General features: G+C 42.0%; 1 protein-coding gene and 1 long non-coding RNA gene across 5 annotated transcripts in view; one reads left to right on the top strand and one right to left on the bottom strand.

Moving 5' to 3' along the window:
- PARP6 (poly(ADP-ribose) polymerase family member 6) overlaps nucleotides 1-7,708 on the top strand; it is a 158,665-nt gene extending 150,957 nt beyond the window's left edge. For all 4 annotated transcript variants that reach the window (XM_056572785.1, XM_056572786.1, XM_056572784.1 and 1 more), the window contains 2 exons: nucleotides 5,720-5,804; nucleotides 7,242-7,708. In XM_056572785.1, the coding sequence (XP_056428760.1) occupies nucleotides 5,720-5,804; nucleotides 7,242-7,344 (188 nt within the window). In that variant the 3' untranslated portion in view covers nucleotides 7,345-7,708. The remainder of the gene's footprint in view (nucleotides 1-5,719; nucleotides 5,805-7,241) is intronic.
- LOC130368719 (uncharacterized) overlaps nucleotides 1-20,701 on the bottom strand; it is a 160,573-nt gene that overhangs the window by 70,074 nt on the left and 69,798 nt on the right. Inside the window, exon 2 of the long non-coding RNA XR_008892547.1 lies at nucleotides 9,539-9,681. This is a non-coding gene — a long non-coding RNA (uncharacterized LOC130368719). The remainder of the gene's footprint in view (nucleotides 1-9,538; nucleotides 9,682-20,701) is intronic.

Below are 20,701 nucleotides of genomic sequence, written 5' to 3'. Positions count from 1 at the left end.
GCTGGGCCACTCAATGACATTCACAGAGTTGTCCCTAAGCTACTCTTATGTTGTTTTGGCTGTGTGTGCTTAGGTTCTTTGGAAGGTGAACCTTTGGCCCTGTCTCAGATCCTGAGCATTCTGGAACTTTGTTTTCTTAAGAATATCTCTGTACTTTGCTTCATTCAGCTTTTCTTCAACCCAGACAGGTCTTCCTTTCACAGGCAGTGAAAATCACTCCCACAGCATGATCCTGCCATCGACATGCTTCACTGAAGAAATGTTATTGGGCAGGTCATCAGCAGTGCCTGTTTTCCTCCAGACATGCCACTTGGAATTGAGGCTGAAAAGTTCACACTTGGTTTTATCACAATAGAGAATCTTGTTTCTCTCCATCTGAGAGTCCTTTAGGAGTTTTTTTTTTTTGTTTTTTTTTTTAGCAAACTCCAGGTAGCTTTCACATGTCATTTATTGAGGAGAGGTTTATTTCTAGCCACTCTGCCATAAAACCCAGATAAGCAGAATGCTGCAGTGATGGTTGAAATTCTTGAAGTTTCTCTGATCTGCAGACAGGATCTTTGGAACTCAGAGTGACCATTGGGTTCTTGGTCACTTCTCTTACCAAGGCCCTTAGTTCCTTAGTTTGGTGGGGCGGCAGCTCTAGGAAGATACTTTCTTCTTTCATTTATAAATTATGGAGGCTACTGTGCTCTTTGGAACTTTCAGTGCAGCAGAAATTTTACCCATCTCCAGAGCTGTGTCTCAACACAATCTTGTCTCTGAGCTCTACAGGCACTTCCATCTTCCTAATGGCTTTTTTTTTTTTGCCTGATACATATTGTCAGCTGGGTGACCTTATATAGTCAGGTGGGTGTCCTTCCAAATGATGTCCAATCAATTGAATTTACTAAATTTGCACACTAGGATGGCTAGTTTTTCAACTTTTTTTCTCTGATTGAGTCCTAAGGCTTTTTTTTTTCCGCCCATTAACGCCCGAACATCCGTTGTAACGGAGCCAAACGGGAGGCATAACGGGCACAGAGGATCCCATTCACTTGAATGTGATTCTCTAACGTCCGTTATTTGCGCCCGTTATTCCAACGGAAATAGCAGGAGAAAAAGATGTCCCTAGCACAATTTTTTCTCCCGCTATCTTCCAACAGACCCACTACTGACCGGCAGTAGCGGGAACTTTCTATAGTGTGATAGTATCCTTAGCTGGGATAATCCAGATGTAACCATCACAGTCTCTTGTGTGTTGCAACGTGTTTCAAACAAACGAACAACTTATAGACAATAAATAAAACAATGCCAGGGTAGTCTTTGACTAAATACCCATGCCATAAAGTGGCAGTGAAGAGGATTGTAAAACTTGTGACAGAGATGTCTGCAAGAATATGTGGTCAAGAGGCACATCATGGCCAAATTCTATCTACTCTCTTATCCAGACAGGCCTTGCCCAAAATTTTACAATACGGGCAAAGAATGATTTTCAGCACAATTCAAGACACATTTCCCATGTAAAACACGAAGTAGTGGAGACAGAAGCTATTGTCCGATCCAAACCAAATTTAGCTTGAGAGTTGCATTTTTTTTTAGCTTGGTATTAGGATTTGGTCATAAAAAAAAAAGGGAAAAAACACACATTCAATGTGTAGAAACATCTCAGGGAGGATCAAGATATATTGGAGGCCTCCAGAGATAAATCTCAAGTATCATAACAAAAAGTCTGAATACTTTTGTCCTTACAAAATTTAGTTTTTCTTTTTAATACATTTGTAGAAAATTATATTATTTTGCTTTCACATTCTCTGGGGGTACTGAGTGCAGAATAATTAGGGGAAATGATGGGAAATACCTAAATGTAATTTACCTGAAATGTGATGTAATTGAATGAAAATAAACACAGAGGCCCAGATGTATATCTGTATTTATCTGTATGTCTGATTTCTGTCTAAGAAAGATAATATCCAATCAGAGTTCAGCTTTCATTTCTCAAATTTCTCTGGTAAAATGAAAGATAAACTGTAATTGGTTGCTATCTGTCTTAGACAAAAATCAGACACATTTTGATATGCTGTAGAGACATATCTAAAGTTTTGGTCATTTGGGGTCTGAGTGTGTTTGATCAGGAAAACCCGCCAGGAGACGTGCACACTTGTATTTGCGGCTCTGTGTCATGTGACAGAAACAGTCCCATTATGAACGTCTATGGGACCATCTCTGTCACATAGGCACAGAATGGGGAGAAAAGCACACAGCAGCAAGCCTCTTCCCTAGCATGTTCTAGTGATCTGTTGGAGTCTGAACAGTCAGACTTTGACCGATAAAACATTTCATATGTTTTTATGACATATCAAGAGTTTTTGTCACACATACCGGTTTAGTATTAATGTGTGGTGAGTTCTTAGCTTCTTCTGCTGCATTTAAAAATCTAGGCATTTTCACTACCACTTTACACAATTTTACAGTTATCACTGCAGCAAAGTATACCCTACGTGGGAAATGCTCTCTAAGACTGGGTTCACACATAGTATTTTGGTCAATATTTGCTCAGTATTTTTAGCCCAAACCAGGAGTGGGTCCAAAACAGAAATATATGCAAATCTTTCATTTAGCGTTGTTCTCTATGTCAATTTCACCGGTGGAAAACTTTTTTTTTTAAATCAACAGTACTTCATAGCTGCTGAATACTACAGAGGAAATGCTTTTCTTTTTGGAACACAGTGCTCTCTGCTGACATCATGACCACAGTGCTCTCTGCTGACATCTCTGTCCATTTTTGGAACTGTCCAGAGCAGCATATGTTTACTATGGGGATTTTCTCCTATCTGGAGAGTTCTTAAAATGGACAGAGATGTCAGCAGAGAGCACCGTGGTCATGATGTCAGCAGAGAGCTCTGTGTTCCAAAAAGAAAATAATTTCCTCTGTAGTATTCAGCAGCTAATAAGTACTGGAAGGATTAAGATTTACAAATCTGTTTAACTTTCTGGCACCAGTTGATAAAAAAAAAAAAAAAAAGTTTTCCAATTCATATCCTGTCTTCCCAGGATATTTTCTGCTTAGAATAAGTGACATGTCACTTATTTGCACATAATTGGAACATGAAACCAAAAAATATGCAACACAGTTCACAGTGCATATTCTAATTGAAAATAATGGAACATGCATTAAAAGGATAGTCTGTGCTTATTAGGTAGCATAATATGCATAAAAAGATACTGTGGGCCACTGTAGGGTATTAGAGTGACTTGTCTCATTTAAACATCAGATACTTAATTTGATTTGTGCTTTTTTGTTGATATGCATACTATCATTATGCCCAGATCCATTGCGCTTGCTGATGTGCATGAGACCTAAACCTAAATTTTCTACTTTTGAATACCATATTATACAACTCTATAAAGGTCATAAATTGTGTGCTGATTCATTTCTAAATAAATGTTTATAAAAGCTAGGACTTTCCTGGACTTTTTCCTTTCTGATACAGAGCTCCAAATCCCCTACTAAGCAATATACACTGGGGCAAAAAAGTATTTAGTCAGCCACCAATTTTGCAAGTCCTCCCACTTAAAAAGATGAGCGAGGCCTGTAATTTTCATCATAGGTATACCTCAACTATGAGAGACATAATGAGAAAAAAAATTTCATAAAATCACATTGTCTGATTTTTAAAGAATTGCAAATTATGGTGGAAAATAAGTATTTGCTAAATAAGCAAAATTTCTGGCTCTCACAGACCTGTAACTTCTTCTTTAAGAGTCTCCTCTGTCCTCCACTCGTTACCTGTATAAATGGCACCTGATTGAACTTGTTATCAGTATAAAAGACACCTGTCCACAACCTCAAACAGTCACACTCCAAACTCCGCTATGGCCAAGACCAAAGAGCTGTCGAAGGACACCAGAAACAAAACTGTAGACCTGCCCCAGGCTGGAAAGACTGAATCTGCAATAGCAAAGCAGCTTAGTGTGAAGAAATAAACAATTATTAGAAAATGAAAGACATACAAGACCACTGATAATCTCCCTCAATCTGAGGCTCCACGCAAGATCTTATCCTGTGGTGTCAAAATGATCACAAGAACAGTAAGCAAAAATCCCAGAATGACCTGCAGAGAGCTGAGACCAAAGTAACAAAGGTTACCATCAGTAACGCACTACGCCACCAGGGGCTCAAATGATGCAGTCAAGTTTACTAGAGAGCATTTGGATGATCCAGAAGAGTATTGGGAGAATTTCATATGGTCAGATGAAACCAAAGTAGAACTTTTTGGTAAAAACTCAACTCGTCGTGTTTGGAGGAGAAAGAATGCTGAATTGCATCCAAAGAACACCATACCTACTGTGAAACATGGGGGTGGAAACATCATGCTTTGGGGCTGTTTTTCTGACAAGGGACCAGGATGACTGATCCGTGTGAAGGAAAGAATGAATGGGGTCATGTATCGTGAGATTTTGAGTGAAAACCTCCGTCCTTCAGAAAGGGCATTGAAAATGAAAAGTGTCTGGGTCTTTCAGCATGACAAGGATGCCAAACACACCGCCTGGGCAATGAAGGAGTGGCTTCATAAGAAGCATTTCAAGGTTCTGGAGTGGCCTAGCCAGTCTCCAGATCTCAACCCCATAGAAAACCTTTGGAGGCAGTTGAAAGTCCATGTTGCCAGCGTCAGCCTCAAAAATATCACTGCTCTAGAGGAGATTTGCATGGAGGAATGGGCCAAAATACCAACAACAGTGTGTTGAAAACCTTGTGAAGACTTACAGAAAATGTTCGACTTCTGTCATTGCCAACAAAGGGTATATAACAAAGTATTGAGATGAACTTTTGTTATTGACCAAATACTTATTTTCCACCATAATTTGCAAATAAATTCTTAAAAAATTAGACAATGTGATTCTATGGATTTTTTTTCTTAGGTCTTTCATATGATGAAAATTACAGGCCTCTCCCATCTTTTTAAGTGGGAGAAATTGCACAATTGGTGCCTGACTAAATACTTTTTACCCCACGGTAGCTAAATGAACTGAACACTCCCCATTAAAAAAATAAACTTTGACCTACCGCCGCCCCCTCAGTACCATAGAAGTCCCATTCCACCCTTCAATACAGTCTTCTTCCTGTTTCTTGGGGTCAATACGTAACACTGCCACTCAGCTACCTGCCTCGGCTGGTGATAGGCTGAGCGGCAGTGTCATATATCGAGTTCTGTGTTGACCCTCATAAGCAAGAAGAACACCAGGGCCAGAGGACAGGTTCGTGATTCCAGCGGCTTGCAAGTAAAGTTTTATGGGTTTTAATGCCAGTGTAATAAAGTTTACTGCAAGACTGTAATAAACTGTGAGCGTATGATACTTTATTGGCTTAACTGCATACACACCTCGAGCACACCCTCTCAGCCCAGCTTAGGGAGGGAGTGTAGCGTAGGGGTGGCCTAGTCAGTGTAATGAGCCTAATTTTAGACATTGGTAATTTTAGACAGCGGAGGGAGGCAGACTTGCATTAAACATTAGGCAGCATGGATGGAGCAGGCGAATGGATCATACTGACAGCAGAGGAAAGGAGACTGATTCATCCGCCTGCTCCATCTGGGTTGCTTAATACGACTTGCTGTGAACTTTAGGACACCGGTATTCTGGGGAGGATTTATTTATATATATTTTTTTAAGTATTAAATGAGACAACTACTTTAAGTTGTACAAAGTTCACTAACCATAAATAATTTGTTTCTACACTTAGTAATAACATCTAAAGACCTACAGAAGCATGGAAATATTTGGGTGTGCCCAGTGTCTGATCATGTCTGCACACGCTTCTTTTTTGTGTAAGTACTGTATAATGCAATGTCTTCCAAAATTGCAAAAGGGAGTGAAAGTGGTAGAAATGAAGCTACAATCTGTGAAGCCATGGAAAGAAGTATTTGTGGGATATTTTCTATTAAGTTTTCTATTAAGTTGTAACTTGAAGTATAGTTTACTTCATTGTCTATTGTTGCAGATACTGCATGCAGGAGTATTGCTTTATGATATGCAAAAGCAGGCCATTAAATGGACAAAATAATAATACTCCTCTGTTGGTGTCACGTATGGGCAGGGAAGAAGTGCAGCCCTGATCTTACCCACTCCCTCTGACCCTGCCTTTTTGCCTATCCGCCCTAAACAGCGGATCGACATCCATGGTGACAGTCCCTTCCTAGACAAGTGATGGGAGTCACCGTCAACGAAAAACAGACACAGGTCAGGAGAATGTCAGGAAGCATACAAACTAACAGAAATAAAATTAAACACACACAATTAGTCAAAGTCCACTTGCCAAATCAATAACAGGATATCTCGAAGTACCAATACGCTAACACCAGAGAAAGTTACCAGGTTTACCAGGTAAACAGGAAAAACAGGGTAAAAATGCTAGCTACTGGAGGAACTCTTTCGCAGGCGAAGTCTGACACCACACTGTAGGTTTATGTAGCCAGCCAGATGTATTCAGCAAGGTCAGCTGACCAACCAGAAAGCTAGGCGTAGCCCAGCAACCAAAATAAACATAAGAAGCCTAGGAAAGAATAACCCTATGGGTTCTGACAGTTGGCATAAAAGCCATAGTTAAATGGTCACTCTCATTAAAACAATTTTTTTCTATTGCACTCCTTGTAAATAAAAAAATATTTCTTATATACTTTGTTTAAAAAAATGAAGTTTTCTATGTTTTATTTGCCCTTAAAAAAAGCTCAAGAGCACATTTTCCCCCATCTCATACACAGACTTTGGACCGAAGCCCAAACACAGGAAGTGCAGCCTGGAGTGCTGAGGGGGGGGCGGGTTGTCCAACCAACAGCATATGGCAGTTAAGTGTGAGAGGTGCTATGATTGGATGAGGCTGGACAACACACCCCTCAGCACTCCAGGCTGCACTTTCTGTGTTTGGACTTCGCTCCAAAGTCTGTGGTTGAGATGGGGGAAAATGTGCTCTTGAGCTTTTTTAAGCACAAATAAAACATAGAATTTCATTTTTTTTAAACAAAGTATATTACAAACTTTTTTTTCATTTATCTATCATAAGGAGTGCAAAAGCAAAAATTAGTTTTAATGAAAGTGACCATTTAATACTTCATACTTGATAGCACTAGCCTATGCACCTTTGTAGGTTAATATATTTTCTTTATAATCTTTATTAAATGTTATGCCCTTGCCCCAAGTTCTTGTATTGCCTGCATTAGCAGTTGTGAATTATTATGTCTTCTGTGAAAATCTATGTATTATTAAAGGTATGAAGATGGCCAAGTCGGAGATGCCAACATCAACACTCAGGACCCCAAAATCCAAAAGGAGATAATGCGAGTGATTGGGACACAAGTGTACAGTGGATGAGGGATAATATCCTCAGGATTACAATCAAAACAGAGGGGAACAGTCCTCTCTGGGACCAAGAACATGGGGCAATCTGTGACCTGCTTCTCATATGGAAGAATGAGGGTCCTCTCAGTGACTGAGCAGACCCTTTCTAATGTGGAGATGAGGGTCTTGCAATGATCAGGCTCTCCAGGCAACAGTAAGATATCATTCCACGTGGAGATATCATAGCCCTGGGACAATTCTGACATATATTGACTTTGCCCTGTGTCAGCACTACCCACTTTCCATACTTTACCCCCTACTCTGAATATTTCTCATTTACAACTCTTTGTTTAACAAAAAAAGAAAATGTTAAAAAATAATAAATTTGCCGGTTTTATTTCAGTGTTGTTCTTGTTTTTTGTTCAGTTTTTTTTTTTTAAATAAAAATTCTACCATTTACATATGGTGGTCAGTCTGGCAAATCAAGTTATTAGTGTTGAGCGGCATAGGCCATATTCGAATTCGCGAATATTCGCGAATATATGGACGAATATTCGTCATATTCGCGAATATTCGCATATTCGTAATAGTCTCGTTTTATTTTCGCAAATGCGAATATTCGCGCATGCGAAAATTAACATATACGAAAATTTGTATATACAAAAATTAACATATGCGAAAATTAGCATATGCAAATTTTCGCATATGCGAAAATTCGCACACCAGTCTCACACAGTAGTTTTAGAGCCTTCTTTACACCACACAAGCTGGAAACAGAGAGGGATGATCACTGTGATGTGTACTGTGAAAAAAAAAAAATAATAAAAAAAAAAAAAAAAATATTCGTAATTACGAATATATAGCGCTATATTCGCGAATATTCGCGAATTCACGAATATGCGATATTCGCGAATAAAATTCGAACTGCGAATATTCGCGAGCAACACTATTTACAACTCCCTTGACTACTGATGTTAGGAATAAGAATTATCGGCCTGTTTGTCGGTTAATCTCTTCACATATCTTTATCAGAGCTCTTTATCAGGCATCCAATGCGTAGACCTATACTTAAAGGGGTTCTCCAAAGGATAGGGGATAAGATGCCTGATCGCGGGAGTCCCGCCGCTGGGGACGCCCGTGATCATGCACGCGGCACCCCGTTTGTAATCAGTCCCCGGAGCGTGTTCGCTCCGGGTCTGATTATGGGCGACTACAGGGCCGGCGGCGTGTGACGTCACGCCTCCGCCCCTGTGTGACGTCACGCTCCGGGGACTGATTACAAACGGGGTGCCGCGTGCATGATCACGGGCATCCCCAGCTGCGGGACTCCCGCGATCAGGTATCTTATCCCCTATCCTTTGGATAGGGGATAAGATGTGGAAGCACCGGAGAACCCCTTTAAACACTAAGAGGGAGATTTATCAAAACCTGTCCAGAGAAAAAGTTGCCCAGTTGCCCATAGCAACCAATCAGATCGCTTCTTTCATTTTTAACAAGGCCTCTGCAAAATGAAAGAAGCGATCTGATTGGTTGCTATGGGCAACTGGGCAACTTTTCCTTTGCACAGGTTTTGCTAAATCTCCCCCTAAGGCCAACATTTATCATTGTCTTTAGACTGTTTTTTGTGTCTAGAAAAGGAGCAGAAATGGCACAATCAGGATTTATTTGCGCCTTTTGGTTTACACATTTCTGCTGATTTTGAGTTGCAATCCCCTGATTTTGGCAATACACATGATATGGAAGGGTTTTAATCAACTGCGCCTTTTCACAAAAAGGCGCAAATCCACTGAAGAGTCTCTAAAACTACACCAGCCCAGACTTAGATTAGCTTTTTGGTGTATGTGAAGAGAGAAATTTCAGAAAATGTGACCTGCACAAAACTTATCAAATGCTCTGCTACCTTTTAATAAATTTGGTGTTCCTACACATTACCAGAACACAAAAAAAAAGGTGTAGAAAAATACTTCACTTACACCGACAATGATAAATGCCGACCTAAAAGTCTGACTGCCTGTATTCACCACTAACTTTGGAGTATATTGCATACATTGAATTCAATACAAAATCAGTATGCAGTAAGCTCCATAACTCCACCTTGTGGTAGCTGTAGGCTTATAATTATAGTCTGTTTTATTTGACATTTTTTTATAGCAGAATTTGGACCTAAAAACAACAAGGTTAACATTTACGTTAAAGGGAAACTGACAGCAGGGTCCCTTGCATTAACCTGATAGGGTGAAAATCGGAGAAACCTTTCAGGAGAAACCCATCTTGTTGCTAATGTGGTCATTTCTTCTTATGTGCAGTGGAGGCGAGCTACTCCCGTATGTGCAATGCTTTATCCTGCCTATTTCAGCAACAGCCACGCCCCTGGAAGATGCAACAAGATAAATAAGATCAATATCTCCGGAACGGCTGCACCAACTGGCATGTTTCAGACTGCCGTGGTCCTTACTGTGGTCCTTAATAAATGGAAGATGAAATTTACACACTGTACTCCTCCCCTAATCTGATATACATAAAGTAGCACTACAAAAACACAAACAATAATAAAAATATGTTGAATATTAGAAGGTTGAATATTAGAAGGTTAGTATCAGGATGTGCTATAAATGTCTGATAGATGCACGTACTACTACTGTGACCTATTTTGAGATTAAGGACTCCCTCACACCCTCCGCTTGCTTGCAGCTACAAAGGATTTGTGTGGAAAACTAAACAGGTTGTTTTATGCAGTTTACATACAGTAACTCCCAGCATGGTTAATGGGACTTGCATGAACAGCATAACATCACAAGCTTTACAGTTTTTGTAACACAGCACTTTGCTGTTTACCCCACTCCTGTTAATATCGTGGGAGTCTGTAAATTTTGTAAAAAAAAATTTAAAAAAAGCAGCATACCTGTTATCAACTTTCTGACCACCTTCGGTGGACAGAACCAAGTCAATACCCCTATGAAGACACAGCCAGCAGCCCTGTTTTTTGCATAGATGTTTTGTAAGGTTTTGATACAACCTTATTTCCTTGTCTATACAGGGCAACTGCTACCTTTGAGTCAACAAAGGAACACCTATCGTTTAAAGGAGTACACCAGCAAAAGTTAGCTTATCCCCTATATACAGGTTAGGGGATAAGTAGCTGATCACCGGGGGGTCCCACCACTGGGGCTCCCCCGCGATCACCAGGACAGCACCCCGGCTCTCTCACCGAGGAGCCTGTGTCGTCTACTGATAGATGGCACGCACTCCGTTCATTTCTATGGGAGCGCCAATTATGCCCGAGTGCTGTATTTGGGTCTTTTCGGCATTGCCATTGAAATTAATGGAGTGCGTTCCGTCTGCAGCACATGTTCCTCACAGAGCGCCGTTTCTTGTCCCAGAGACTGCGGGGGGCCCCAGTGGTCGGACTACCCATGATCAGTTACTTATCCCCTATCCTGTGGAACTACTATATGGGGCAAAGAGAGGGCCTGACTCCCACATGGGGGCACAGATAGGGGATGACTGCCATATGGCTCACAGAGGGGGCCTAACTGCCACATGGGGGCATAGAGGGGCCTTACCACTATATATGAGCATAGAGAGGGCCTAATACTATGCGGGGCACAGAGGGAGCCTAAAACTATTTGATACACAGAGGGGGCTTAACTACTAAATAAGGGCACATAGAGGGCCAACTGGTATATGGGGGCACAGAGGGGGCCCAGCTGCTATGAGTGGGCACAGAGGGGGCCTAGCTGCTATATGTGGGCACAGAGGGGGCCTTAGTGCTATATGGGGGACTATTACTATGTGAGGCAATACTGATGGGAAGTTTGTAAAGAGGTGAGGATGGTGTTAAAGGGAGGAGTTTTAAATGCTTGTCTGGCAGATTCTGCAGAGACAAGTCTTGGCCCATTCTTAATAAAGCCCAGGACAGATGAAGTACAGTAAAGGTGAACAATTTATCAAAGAAGCTGTAATTCACTTAGAGAAGAAGTTACCTGTGAGTCATTGGATGTAACTGTAATAATTTATATGGTCTGCAGAGTCTGTGTAGTGTTGGTATCTACCTTTATACAGTATGGTCCCTGTATGGGGGAAATATTGGTCTTTGCATAGTGGATTTTCTTTATTAGCAGTATGGGGGTATTAGTCATTATGTGGTGGTAGTGGTCATGGTGTGGTGGTTTTATTTGTCCCTTGTATACCTTTTATTGGTAATATAGGTCTCAGTATACAGGATTTGGTCAGTAACAGTATGGTGGTAATATGTATGGTGATAATATTCCTCCTGGTATACTTGTATTATTGTGACTATCGATCTCAGTATTGATGATTTGGATAGTAACAGTATGATGGTAAAATATATGGTTATACTATTACTCCTTGTATACTGGTATTATTGATCATATTGGTCTTAGTATTCAGGATTTGGTCAGTAACAGTATGATAGTAATATGTATGGTGATAATATTTACTCCTTGTATACTGGTATTATTGTGATATTGATACAGGATTTGATTAGTAACAGTATGGTGTTAATAGTTCCTTTCCTCCTTATAATCTATTGTTAATGGTAATTGTATACAGTATTGAAAATTGACTCACATATACACAAAGTAAAATGGCTCCATTATAGTGAAAAAATAGTGGCAGTTTATATTCCACGCTTCAGTTCTACCCTAGGACAGTTTTCAAACATTGCCACCATTTTCACTATCATGGAATATTGCACTATTTCACTTTTTGAATCTATGGACTGTGATTAAGTCTTGGACGCTGGCACAATGACTCAATGAGAAATGCATACCTGACTCACAGCATTGCGTCATTGTGCCAGCCAAAGGCGGCCTTGGTGTTTTAGCTTTTTGTCCAGCCCATTTAACAAAGGAAATCTGTAAACTTTCCTGACATGTTTTTGTGAATACTGTACATCTTATGAAATAGCCTTTCTAGAACATCTTTTCTTAGAATTCTAAATTGTGCATTCCTCTGTTATTTCCAGAGGTATTACCTAAGAAATGTCACAACACAGAATTCTAAATATTGTGCAGAATTATCTAATGAGGAATACAAATATCTACTAAAATAGACAAGTCAGCAGAGCCGTCAGGCACTCTATATATATCTAGTGACTTACAGGTGAGGTGTTCTCTAATTGTAGACATTCTGCTTCCTTTGTATCTCCATCCAGCTTAAAGGCATTACCCCCTGGGAAATATATATATTTTTTTAAATCAACTGGGGGCAGAAAGTTAGACAGATTTGTAAATTACTTCTATTGAAAAATGTTAATCCTTCCTGTACTTATCAGCTGCTCGATGCTCCACAGGAAGATCTTTTTTTTTTTTTTTTATTTACTTTCTGTCAGACCACAGTGCTCTCTGATGACACCTCTGTCCATTTTGGGAACTGTCGGGAGCAGGATAGGTTTGCTATGGGAATTTGCTCCTACTCTGGACAGTTCCTAAAATGGACAGAGGTGTTAGCGGAGAGTACTGTGGTCAGACAGAAAGGAAATTCAAAAAGAAAAGAACTTTCTCTGGAACATACAGCAGCTGTTAAGTACTGGAAGGGTTAAGATTTTTTAAATAGAAGTCATTTACAAATCTGTTTAGCTTTCTGGCACCAGTTGATTAAAAAAAAAAATGTTTTCCAGTGGAGTACCCCTTTAATTTAATGGTCTGCTCTGGGGACAGAATTCAGAAGTCTAGTCTGATCTTTAGTTGGTCTAGGGTCTGAGGAATCAAAGGGGAACGGGTCTGTGTTTGCAGTAAGGTAACTGGTCAGGTCTTTTGTCCCAAATTTATTTGGTTTGGGGTTTCAATAAATGTATATATTAAAAGTTCTAGGATAAAAATTTGTGTTGCTATAGAGGCTGGGTATGGTTGCAGAGGAAAGGGATTGGGCATGACTGCAGAGGCTGAGGTGTTCCAGCAGAGAACTCTGCAGTCATAACATCTTTAACTCATCATAGCAATTTAACCCCTTCATGACCCAGCCCATTTTCACCTTCATGACCTGGGCATTTTTTGAAAATCTGACCACTGTCACTTTAAACATTAATAACTTTGGAATGCTTTTACTTATCATTCTGATTCCGAGATTGTTTTTTCGTGACATATTCTACTTTATGTTATTGGTAAAATTTCACTGATATTTGCATCCTTTCTTGGTAAAAAATCAAAAAATGTCATGAAAATTTTGAAAATTTAGCATTTTTCTAATTTTGAAAGTCTCTGCTTGAAAGGAAAATGGATATTCCAAATAAATTACATATTGATTCACATATACAATATGTCTACTTTATGATTGCATAAAAAAAATGACAAGTTTTTACTTTTGGAAGACACCAGAGGGCTTAAAAGTCCCACAGCAATTTTCCAATTTTTCTCAAGATTTTAAAAATCGTAATTTTTCAGGGCCCAGTTCAGGTTGGAAGTGGATTTTAAGGGTCTTCATATTAGAAATACCCCATAAATGACCCCATTATAAAAACTGCACCCCCCAAAGTATTCAAAATGACATTCAGTAAGTGTTTTAACCCTTTAGGTGTTTCACAGGAATAGCAGCAAAGTGAAGGAGAAAATTCTAAATCTTCATTTTTTACATTCGCATTTTCTTGTAGACCCAATTTTTGAATTTTTACAAGGGGTAAAAGGAGAGAAATCACCCTAAAATTGGTAACCCAATTTCTCTTGAGTAAGGAAATACCTCATATGCGTATGTCAAGTGTTCGGCGGGCGCAGTAGAGGGCTCAGAAGGGAAGGAGCGACAATGGGATTTTGGAGAGTGAGTTTTTCTGAAAGGGTTTTTGGGGGGCATGTCCCATTTAGGAAGCCCCTATGGTGCCAGAACAGTGGACCCCCCCCACATGTGACCCCATTTTGGAAACTATACCCCTCATGGAATTTAATAAGGGGTGCAGTGAGCATTTACACCCCACTGGCGTTTGACAGATATTTGAAACAGTGGACTGTGCAAATCAAAAATTTTATTTTTCATTTTCACAGACCACTGTTCCAAAAAATCTGTCATACACCAGTGGGGTGTAAATGCTCACTGCACCCCTTATTAAATTCCGTGAGGGGTGTAGTTTCCAAAATGGGGTCACATATGGATATTTATTGTTTTGCGTTTGTCAGAACTGCTGTAACAATCAGCCACCCCTGTGCAAATCGCCTCAAATGTACATGGCGCACTCTCCCTTCTGGGCCTTGTTGTGCGCCCCCAGAGCACTTTGCACCACATATGGGGTATCTCCGTACTCGGGAGAAATTGTATTACAAATTTTGGGGGTCTTTTTTCCCTTTTACCTCTTGTGAAAATGAAAAGTATAGGGCAACACCAGCATGTCAGTGTAAAAAAATTATTTTTTTACACTAACATGCTGGTGTAGACCCCAAATTCACCTTTTCATAAGGGGTTAAAGAAGAAAAAGCCCCCCAAAATTTGTAAGGCAATTTCTCTCGAGTACGGCGATACCCCATATGTGTCCCAAAACTGTTGCCCTGAAATACGACAGGGCTCCAAAGTGAGAGAGCACCATGCGCACTTGAGGCCTGAATTAGGGATTTGCATAGGGGTATTCTATGCCAATGACTCCCAAACAGGGTGCCTCCAGCTGTTGCAAAACTCCCAGCATGCCTGGACAGTCAATGGCTGTCCGGCAATACTGGGAGTTATTATTTTGCAACAGCTGGAGGCTCCGTTTTGGAAACAGTAGCGTACCAGACGTTTTTCATTTTTTTGGGGGAGGGGGGCTGTGTAGAGGTATGTGTATATGTAGTGTTTTTTACTTTTTATTTTAGGTTAGTGTTAGTGTAGTGTAGTGTTTTTAGGGTACAGTCACATGGGCAGAGGTTCACAGCAACTTTGCCGCTGGAAGTTTGAGCTGCAGCGCAAAATTTGCGCCATCTCAAACTTGCAGCACTCACTGTAAACCTCCGCCCATGTGAGTGTACCCTGTACATTCACATTGGGGGGGGGGGGGGCAAACATCCAGCTGTTGCAAACTCCGAGCATGCCCTTTGGCTGTCCGTGCATGCTGGGAGTTGTAGTAGTTTTGCAACAGCTGGAGGAACGCTGGTTTGGAAACACTAAGTTAAGTAATAAACTTTCAAGTGTTTTGCAACCAAACTTAGTGTTTCCAAACCAGTGTGCCTCCAGCTGTTGCAAAACTACAACTCCCAGCATGCATGGTCTGTCAGTGCATGCTGGGAGTTATAGTTTTGCAACAATTGCAACAGCTGGAGGCACTGAGGTAGGAAACGGACAATGTTTCCCAACTAGTGTGCCTCCAGTTGTTGCAAAACTACAACTCCCAGCATGCCCGGACTGCCCAGGCATGCTGGAAGTTGTAGTTCGGCAATATCTGAAGGATCAAACGTTGCCGAACTACAACTTCCAGCATGCTTGGGCAGTCTGGGCATGCTGGGAGTTGTAGTTTTGCAACATCTGGAGGTCCACAGTTTGGAGACCACTGTATAATGGTCTCCAATCTGTGCTCTTCCAGATGTTAGAGAACTACAACTCCCAGCATGCCTGGACAGACTGAGCATGCTGAGATTTGTAGTTTTGCAACATCTGGAAGAGCACAGATTGGAGACCATTATACAGTGGTCTCCAAACTGTGGACCTCCAGATGTTGCAAAACTACAACTCCCAGCATGCCCAGAAAGCCAAAGGCTGTCTGGGCATGCTGGGAGTTGCAGTTTTGAAACTCTCAGAGGCAGCAGTGAGATCGCTTTACGGCGATCTCACTACTGCCAATGAAGATGCCGCACTGCTGCCGGAAACTCACCTCCGGGACGCAGCGCAGCCAGGACCGCATGGAGGACGCCGGGACCGCCGGGACCGCTCGGGACACCGCTCGGGACACCGCTCGGACGGGTAAGGGATGGGTCAGGGACACTTAGCAGAGCGGTGTGTGTCCCGATCCCCGCGCTGCTAAGTATTTTCATAGCGAAACGCTGCTATCAGCTAGTCAGATTTGACCAGCTGATAGCAGCGATCGCTGGGGGGGGGGTGGGGGATGAAACCCCCCGTGGTCGCATGATAAGATGGCTGGCTATCAGTGATAGCCACCATCTTACCGGGCGCTGCGGGATGCCGCGAGTAGCGGCAGTAATGTTCATGACGTACCTGTATGTCATGGGTCGGGAACACCTTACCACCCATGACGTACAGGTATGTCATAGGTCGGGAAGGGGTTAAAGGGGTACGCCCATGGAAAACTTTTTTTTTTAAATCAACTGGTGACAGAAAGTTAAACAGATTTGTTAATTGCTTCTATTAATAAATCTTAATTCTTCCAGTACTTTTTAGGGGCTATATACTACAGAGGAAATGCTTATCTTTTTAGAATTCTCTCATGTCATGACCACAGTGCTCTCTGCTGACCTCTGCTGTCCATTTTAGAAACTGTCCAGAGCAGGAGAAAATCCCCATAGCAAACATATGCTGCTCTGGACAGTTCCTTAAATGGACAGCAGTGGTCAGCAGAGAGCACTGTGGTCATGACATGAGAGAAATCTAAAAATTAAAGCATTTCCTTTGTACTATATAGCCCCTAAAATGTACTGGAAGGATTAAGATTTTTTTAATAGAAGTAATTTACAAATCTGTTTAACTTTCTGGCACCAGTTGATTTAAAAAAAAAGTTTTCCACGGAAGTACCCCTTTAACTCCTTGGGGACGAAGGGTGTATGCATACGCCCTCGTGTCCCGTCACTTAAGGACAGAGGGCGTATCCATATGCCCTCTGCATTTCCGATCACCGCCGCTCGCCAGGTGGTGATCGGACCGGGATGACTGCTGATTTTTATCAGCAGGGATCCCGTGTCAATGCCTAGGCGGGGTTCTGAGCCCCCCCCCCCATGTCAGCAATCTCGACAAATCGCTGGTCAATTCAGACCAGCGTTTTGCCCGCGATCCGGGCCCGGAAAATAAGAATGATCGGAGCTGTCAGAGACAGCTCCAACCATCATAAAGGTTAGGAGCTAGGTGGCAGTGTTGCCACCCCCTCCTATCCTCTGCCATTGGTCAGCCTGGCTGACAACCAATGGCAGGATGGGGGCGGGGGGGGTTAGAGTTAATTTCCTCCGCTCTGGCCACCGATCGAAGTAGGGGCAGAACGGGGGGGAACACAGGCGGCGGGGGGGGGGCATGGCCTGCTCACCCGGACTGGCGGAGTCTGCATCCCGGAGCAGCGGCAGCAGCAGGAGGAGCGGCGGCCGGAAAATGCGGCGGAGAAGGCTGCAGTGACGATCGCGGTAAGTGATCTTCTCTGTAGCCTTCTAAAAGCTGATAAACTAAGACTCCCAGCATGCCCAGGCAGCTTAGGCTGTCTGGGCATGCTGGGAGTTGTAGTTTTGCAACATCTGAAGTGGCACAGTTTGGAGACCACTATACGGTGATCTCTAAACTGTAGCCCTCCAGATGTTGCAAAACTACAATTACCAGCATTGCCAGACAGTCAGGGATGCTGGGCATGTAGTTCTGCAATATCTGGCCCTTCATATGTTGCAGAACTACAACTCCCAGCATGCCTAGACAGTCTGGGCATGCTTGTAGTTGTAGTTTTGCAACATCTGGAGGGCTACAGTTTGGAGACCACTACTTAGCGGTCTCCAAACTGTTCTTCCCCAGTTGTTGCATAACTACAACTCCTAGCATGCCCAGACTGTCCAGGCATGCTGGGAGTTGTAGTTCTGCAACATCTGAAGGGCCAGATATTGCAGAACTACACGCCCAGCATCCCTGACTGTCTGGCCATGCTGGGAATTGTAGTTTTCCAACAGCTGTAGGCACACTGATTGGAAACACTGAGCTAGAGTCTGTTTCCTAACTCAGTGGTTCCCCACCAGTGTGCCTAGAGCTAAAACTACAACTTCCAGCATGTACGGTCTGCCAGTGCATTCTGGGAGTTGTCATTTTGCCACAGCTGAAGGCTTGGGGCGCCCCCCCCCCCCCATGTGAATGTACAGGGTACATTCACATGGGCGGGTTTACAGTGGGTTTCCTTCTACAAGTTTGAGCTGCGGCCAATTTTCCGCCGCAGCTCAAACTCCGAGCGGAAAACTTACTGTGAACCCCCGCCTGTGTGAATGTACCCTAAAAACACTACACTACACTAACAAATAATAAACAAATTTGTTAAACACTACATATAAATAAATAAAACACTACATTTACACCCCTTACACGTCCCCCCCCCCCCCCCCTCAATAAAAATGAAAAACGTCTCATACGGCAGTGTTTCCTAAAGGGAGCCTCCAGCTGTTGCAAAACCACAACTCCCAGTATTGCCGGACAGCCATAGACTGTCCTGGCAGTCAGGGAGTCTTGCAACTGCTGGACGCACCCTGTTTGGGAAACACTGCTGTAGGGTTTTACTGTAGGTAACCGGGTTCACCCCTATTGCAAATTCCTTATTTAGGCCTCAAATGTGCATGGTGCTATCTCACTTCAGAGCCCTGTTGTATTTCAAGGCAACAGTGTAGGGCCACATATGGGGTATTTCCGTACTCGGGAGAAATTGCACTACAAATTTTGGGGCGATTTTTCTCCTTTTACCCCTTATGAAAAGGTAATGTTGGGGGCCACACCAGCATGTTAGTGTAAAAAAAATAAAAAAAATTTACACTAACATGCTGGTGTTGCCCCATACTTTTCTTTTTCACAAGAGGTAAAATGAGAAAATGACCCCCAAAATTTGTAACACAATTTCTTCTAAGTACGGAAATACCCCATATGTGTACGTTAAATGCGGATGAACTACATGGTTCAGAAGTGAGAGAGCGCCATGTACATTTGAGGCCTAAATTGGTTATTTGCACAGGGGTGGCTGATTACCGTTACAGCGGTTCTGACATGAACAAAAAAAAAAAACACCCACATGTGACCCCATTTTGGAAACTACACCCCTCACGGAACGTAACAAGGGGTATAGTGAGCCTTAACACCCTTCAGGTCTTTGACAAATTTTCGTTAAAGTTGGACATGAAAATAAAAAAAATAAAAAAATTTCCCTGAAATGCTGGCGTTACCCCAATTTTTTCATTTTCACAAGGGGTAATAGGAAAAAAGTCCCCCAAAATTTGTAACCCCATTTCTTCTGAGTATATAAATACCCCATATGTGGAAGTTAAGTGCTCTGCAGGCGAACTACAATGCTCAGAAGAGAAGGAGCACCATAGGGCTTTTTGAGAGAGAATTAGGCTGGAATTGAAGGCTATGTGTGTTTACAAAGCCCTCATGGTGCCAGAAGAGTGGACCCCCTCCACATGTGATCCCATTTTGGAAACTACACCCCACTACAGTGAGCATTTACGCCCCACAGGTGTCTGACAGATTTTTTGAACAGTCATCTGTAAAAATGAAAAATGTAATTTTTCATTTGCACAGCCCACTGTTCCAAAGATCTGGCAAATGCCAGTGGGGTATAAATGCACCCCTTATTAAGTTCTGTGAGGGGTGTAATTTCCAAAATAGTATGCCATGTTTTTTTTTACTGTTCTTTCATCATGGGGGCTTCCTAAATGCGACATGCCCCCAAAAAACATTTCAGCAAAATTCGCTCTCCAAAAGCCCAATGTTGCTCCTTCCCTTCTGAGCCCTCTAGTGCACCCACAGAGCACTTCTTTACATACACATATGAGGTATTTCCTTACTCGAGAGAAATGGGGTTACAAATTTTGTGGGGCATTTCTCCTATTACTCCTTGTGAAAAGGAAAAGTTTTGGGTAACACCAGCATTTCAGTGTTAAAAATCTAATTTTTCATTTTCACGTCCCACTTTAACGAAAGTTCGTCAATTACCTGTGGGGTGTTAAGGCTTACTGTACCCCTTTTTACGTGCCTTGAGGGGTGTAGTTTCCAAAATAGTAAGCCATGTGGGTATTTTGTGCTGTTCTGGCACCATAGGGGATTCCTAAATGCCACATGCCCCCCAAAAACCATTTCAGCAAAATTTGCTTTCCAAAAGCCAAATGTGACTCCTTCTCTTCTAAGCATTGTAGTTCGCCTGCAGAGCATTTTTTGCCCTAACATGGGGTATTTCCATACTCAGAAGAGATGGGGTTACAAATTTTGGGGGGCATTTTCTCCCATTACCATTACCCTTTGTAAAAATGGTAGATTTGGGGGGGAAAAAACTGCACTTTAGTGAAAAAAAAATTTCCATGTACATATCCGACTTTAACGAAAAGTCGTCAAACACCTGTGGGGTGTTAAGGCTCACTGGACCCCTTGTTACATGTCTTGAGGGGTGTAGTTTCCAAAATAGTATGCCATGTGTTTTTTTTATTTTTTTTATTTTTTTTTGCTGTTCTGGCACCATAGGGGCTTCCTAAATGTGACATGCCCCCCAAAAACCATTTCAGAAAAACTCACTCTCCAAAATCCC

Source organism: Hyla sarda, chromosome 4 (assembly GCF_029499605.1).
Source record: "Hyla sarda isolate aHylSar1 chromosome 4, aHylSar1.hap1, whole genome shotgun sequence".
In the NCBI taxonomy this organism is placed as follows: Eukaryota; Metazoa; Chordata; class Amphibia; order Anura; family Hylidae; genus Hyla; species Hyla sarda.
The sequence above is the reverse complement of the archived record's forward strand: the minus strand, read 5'-3'. Positions and strand labels throughout refer to the sequence as shown.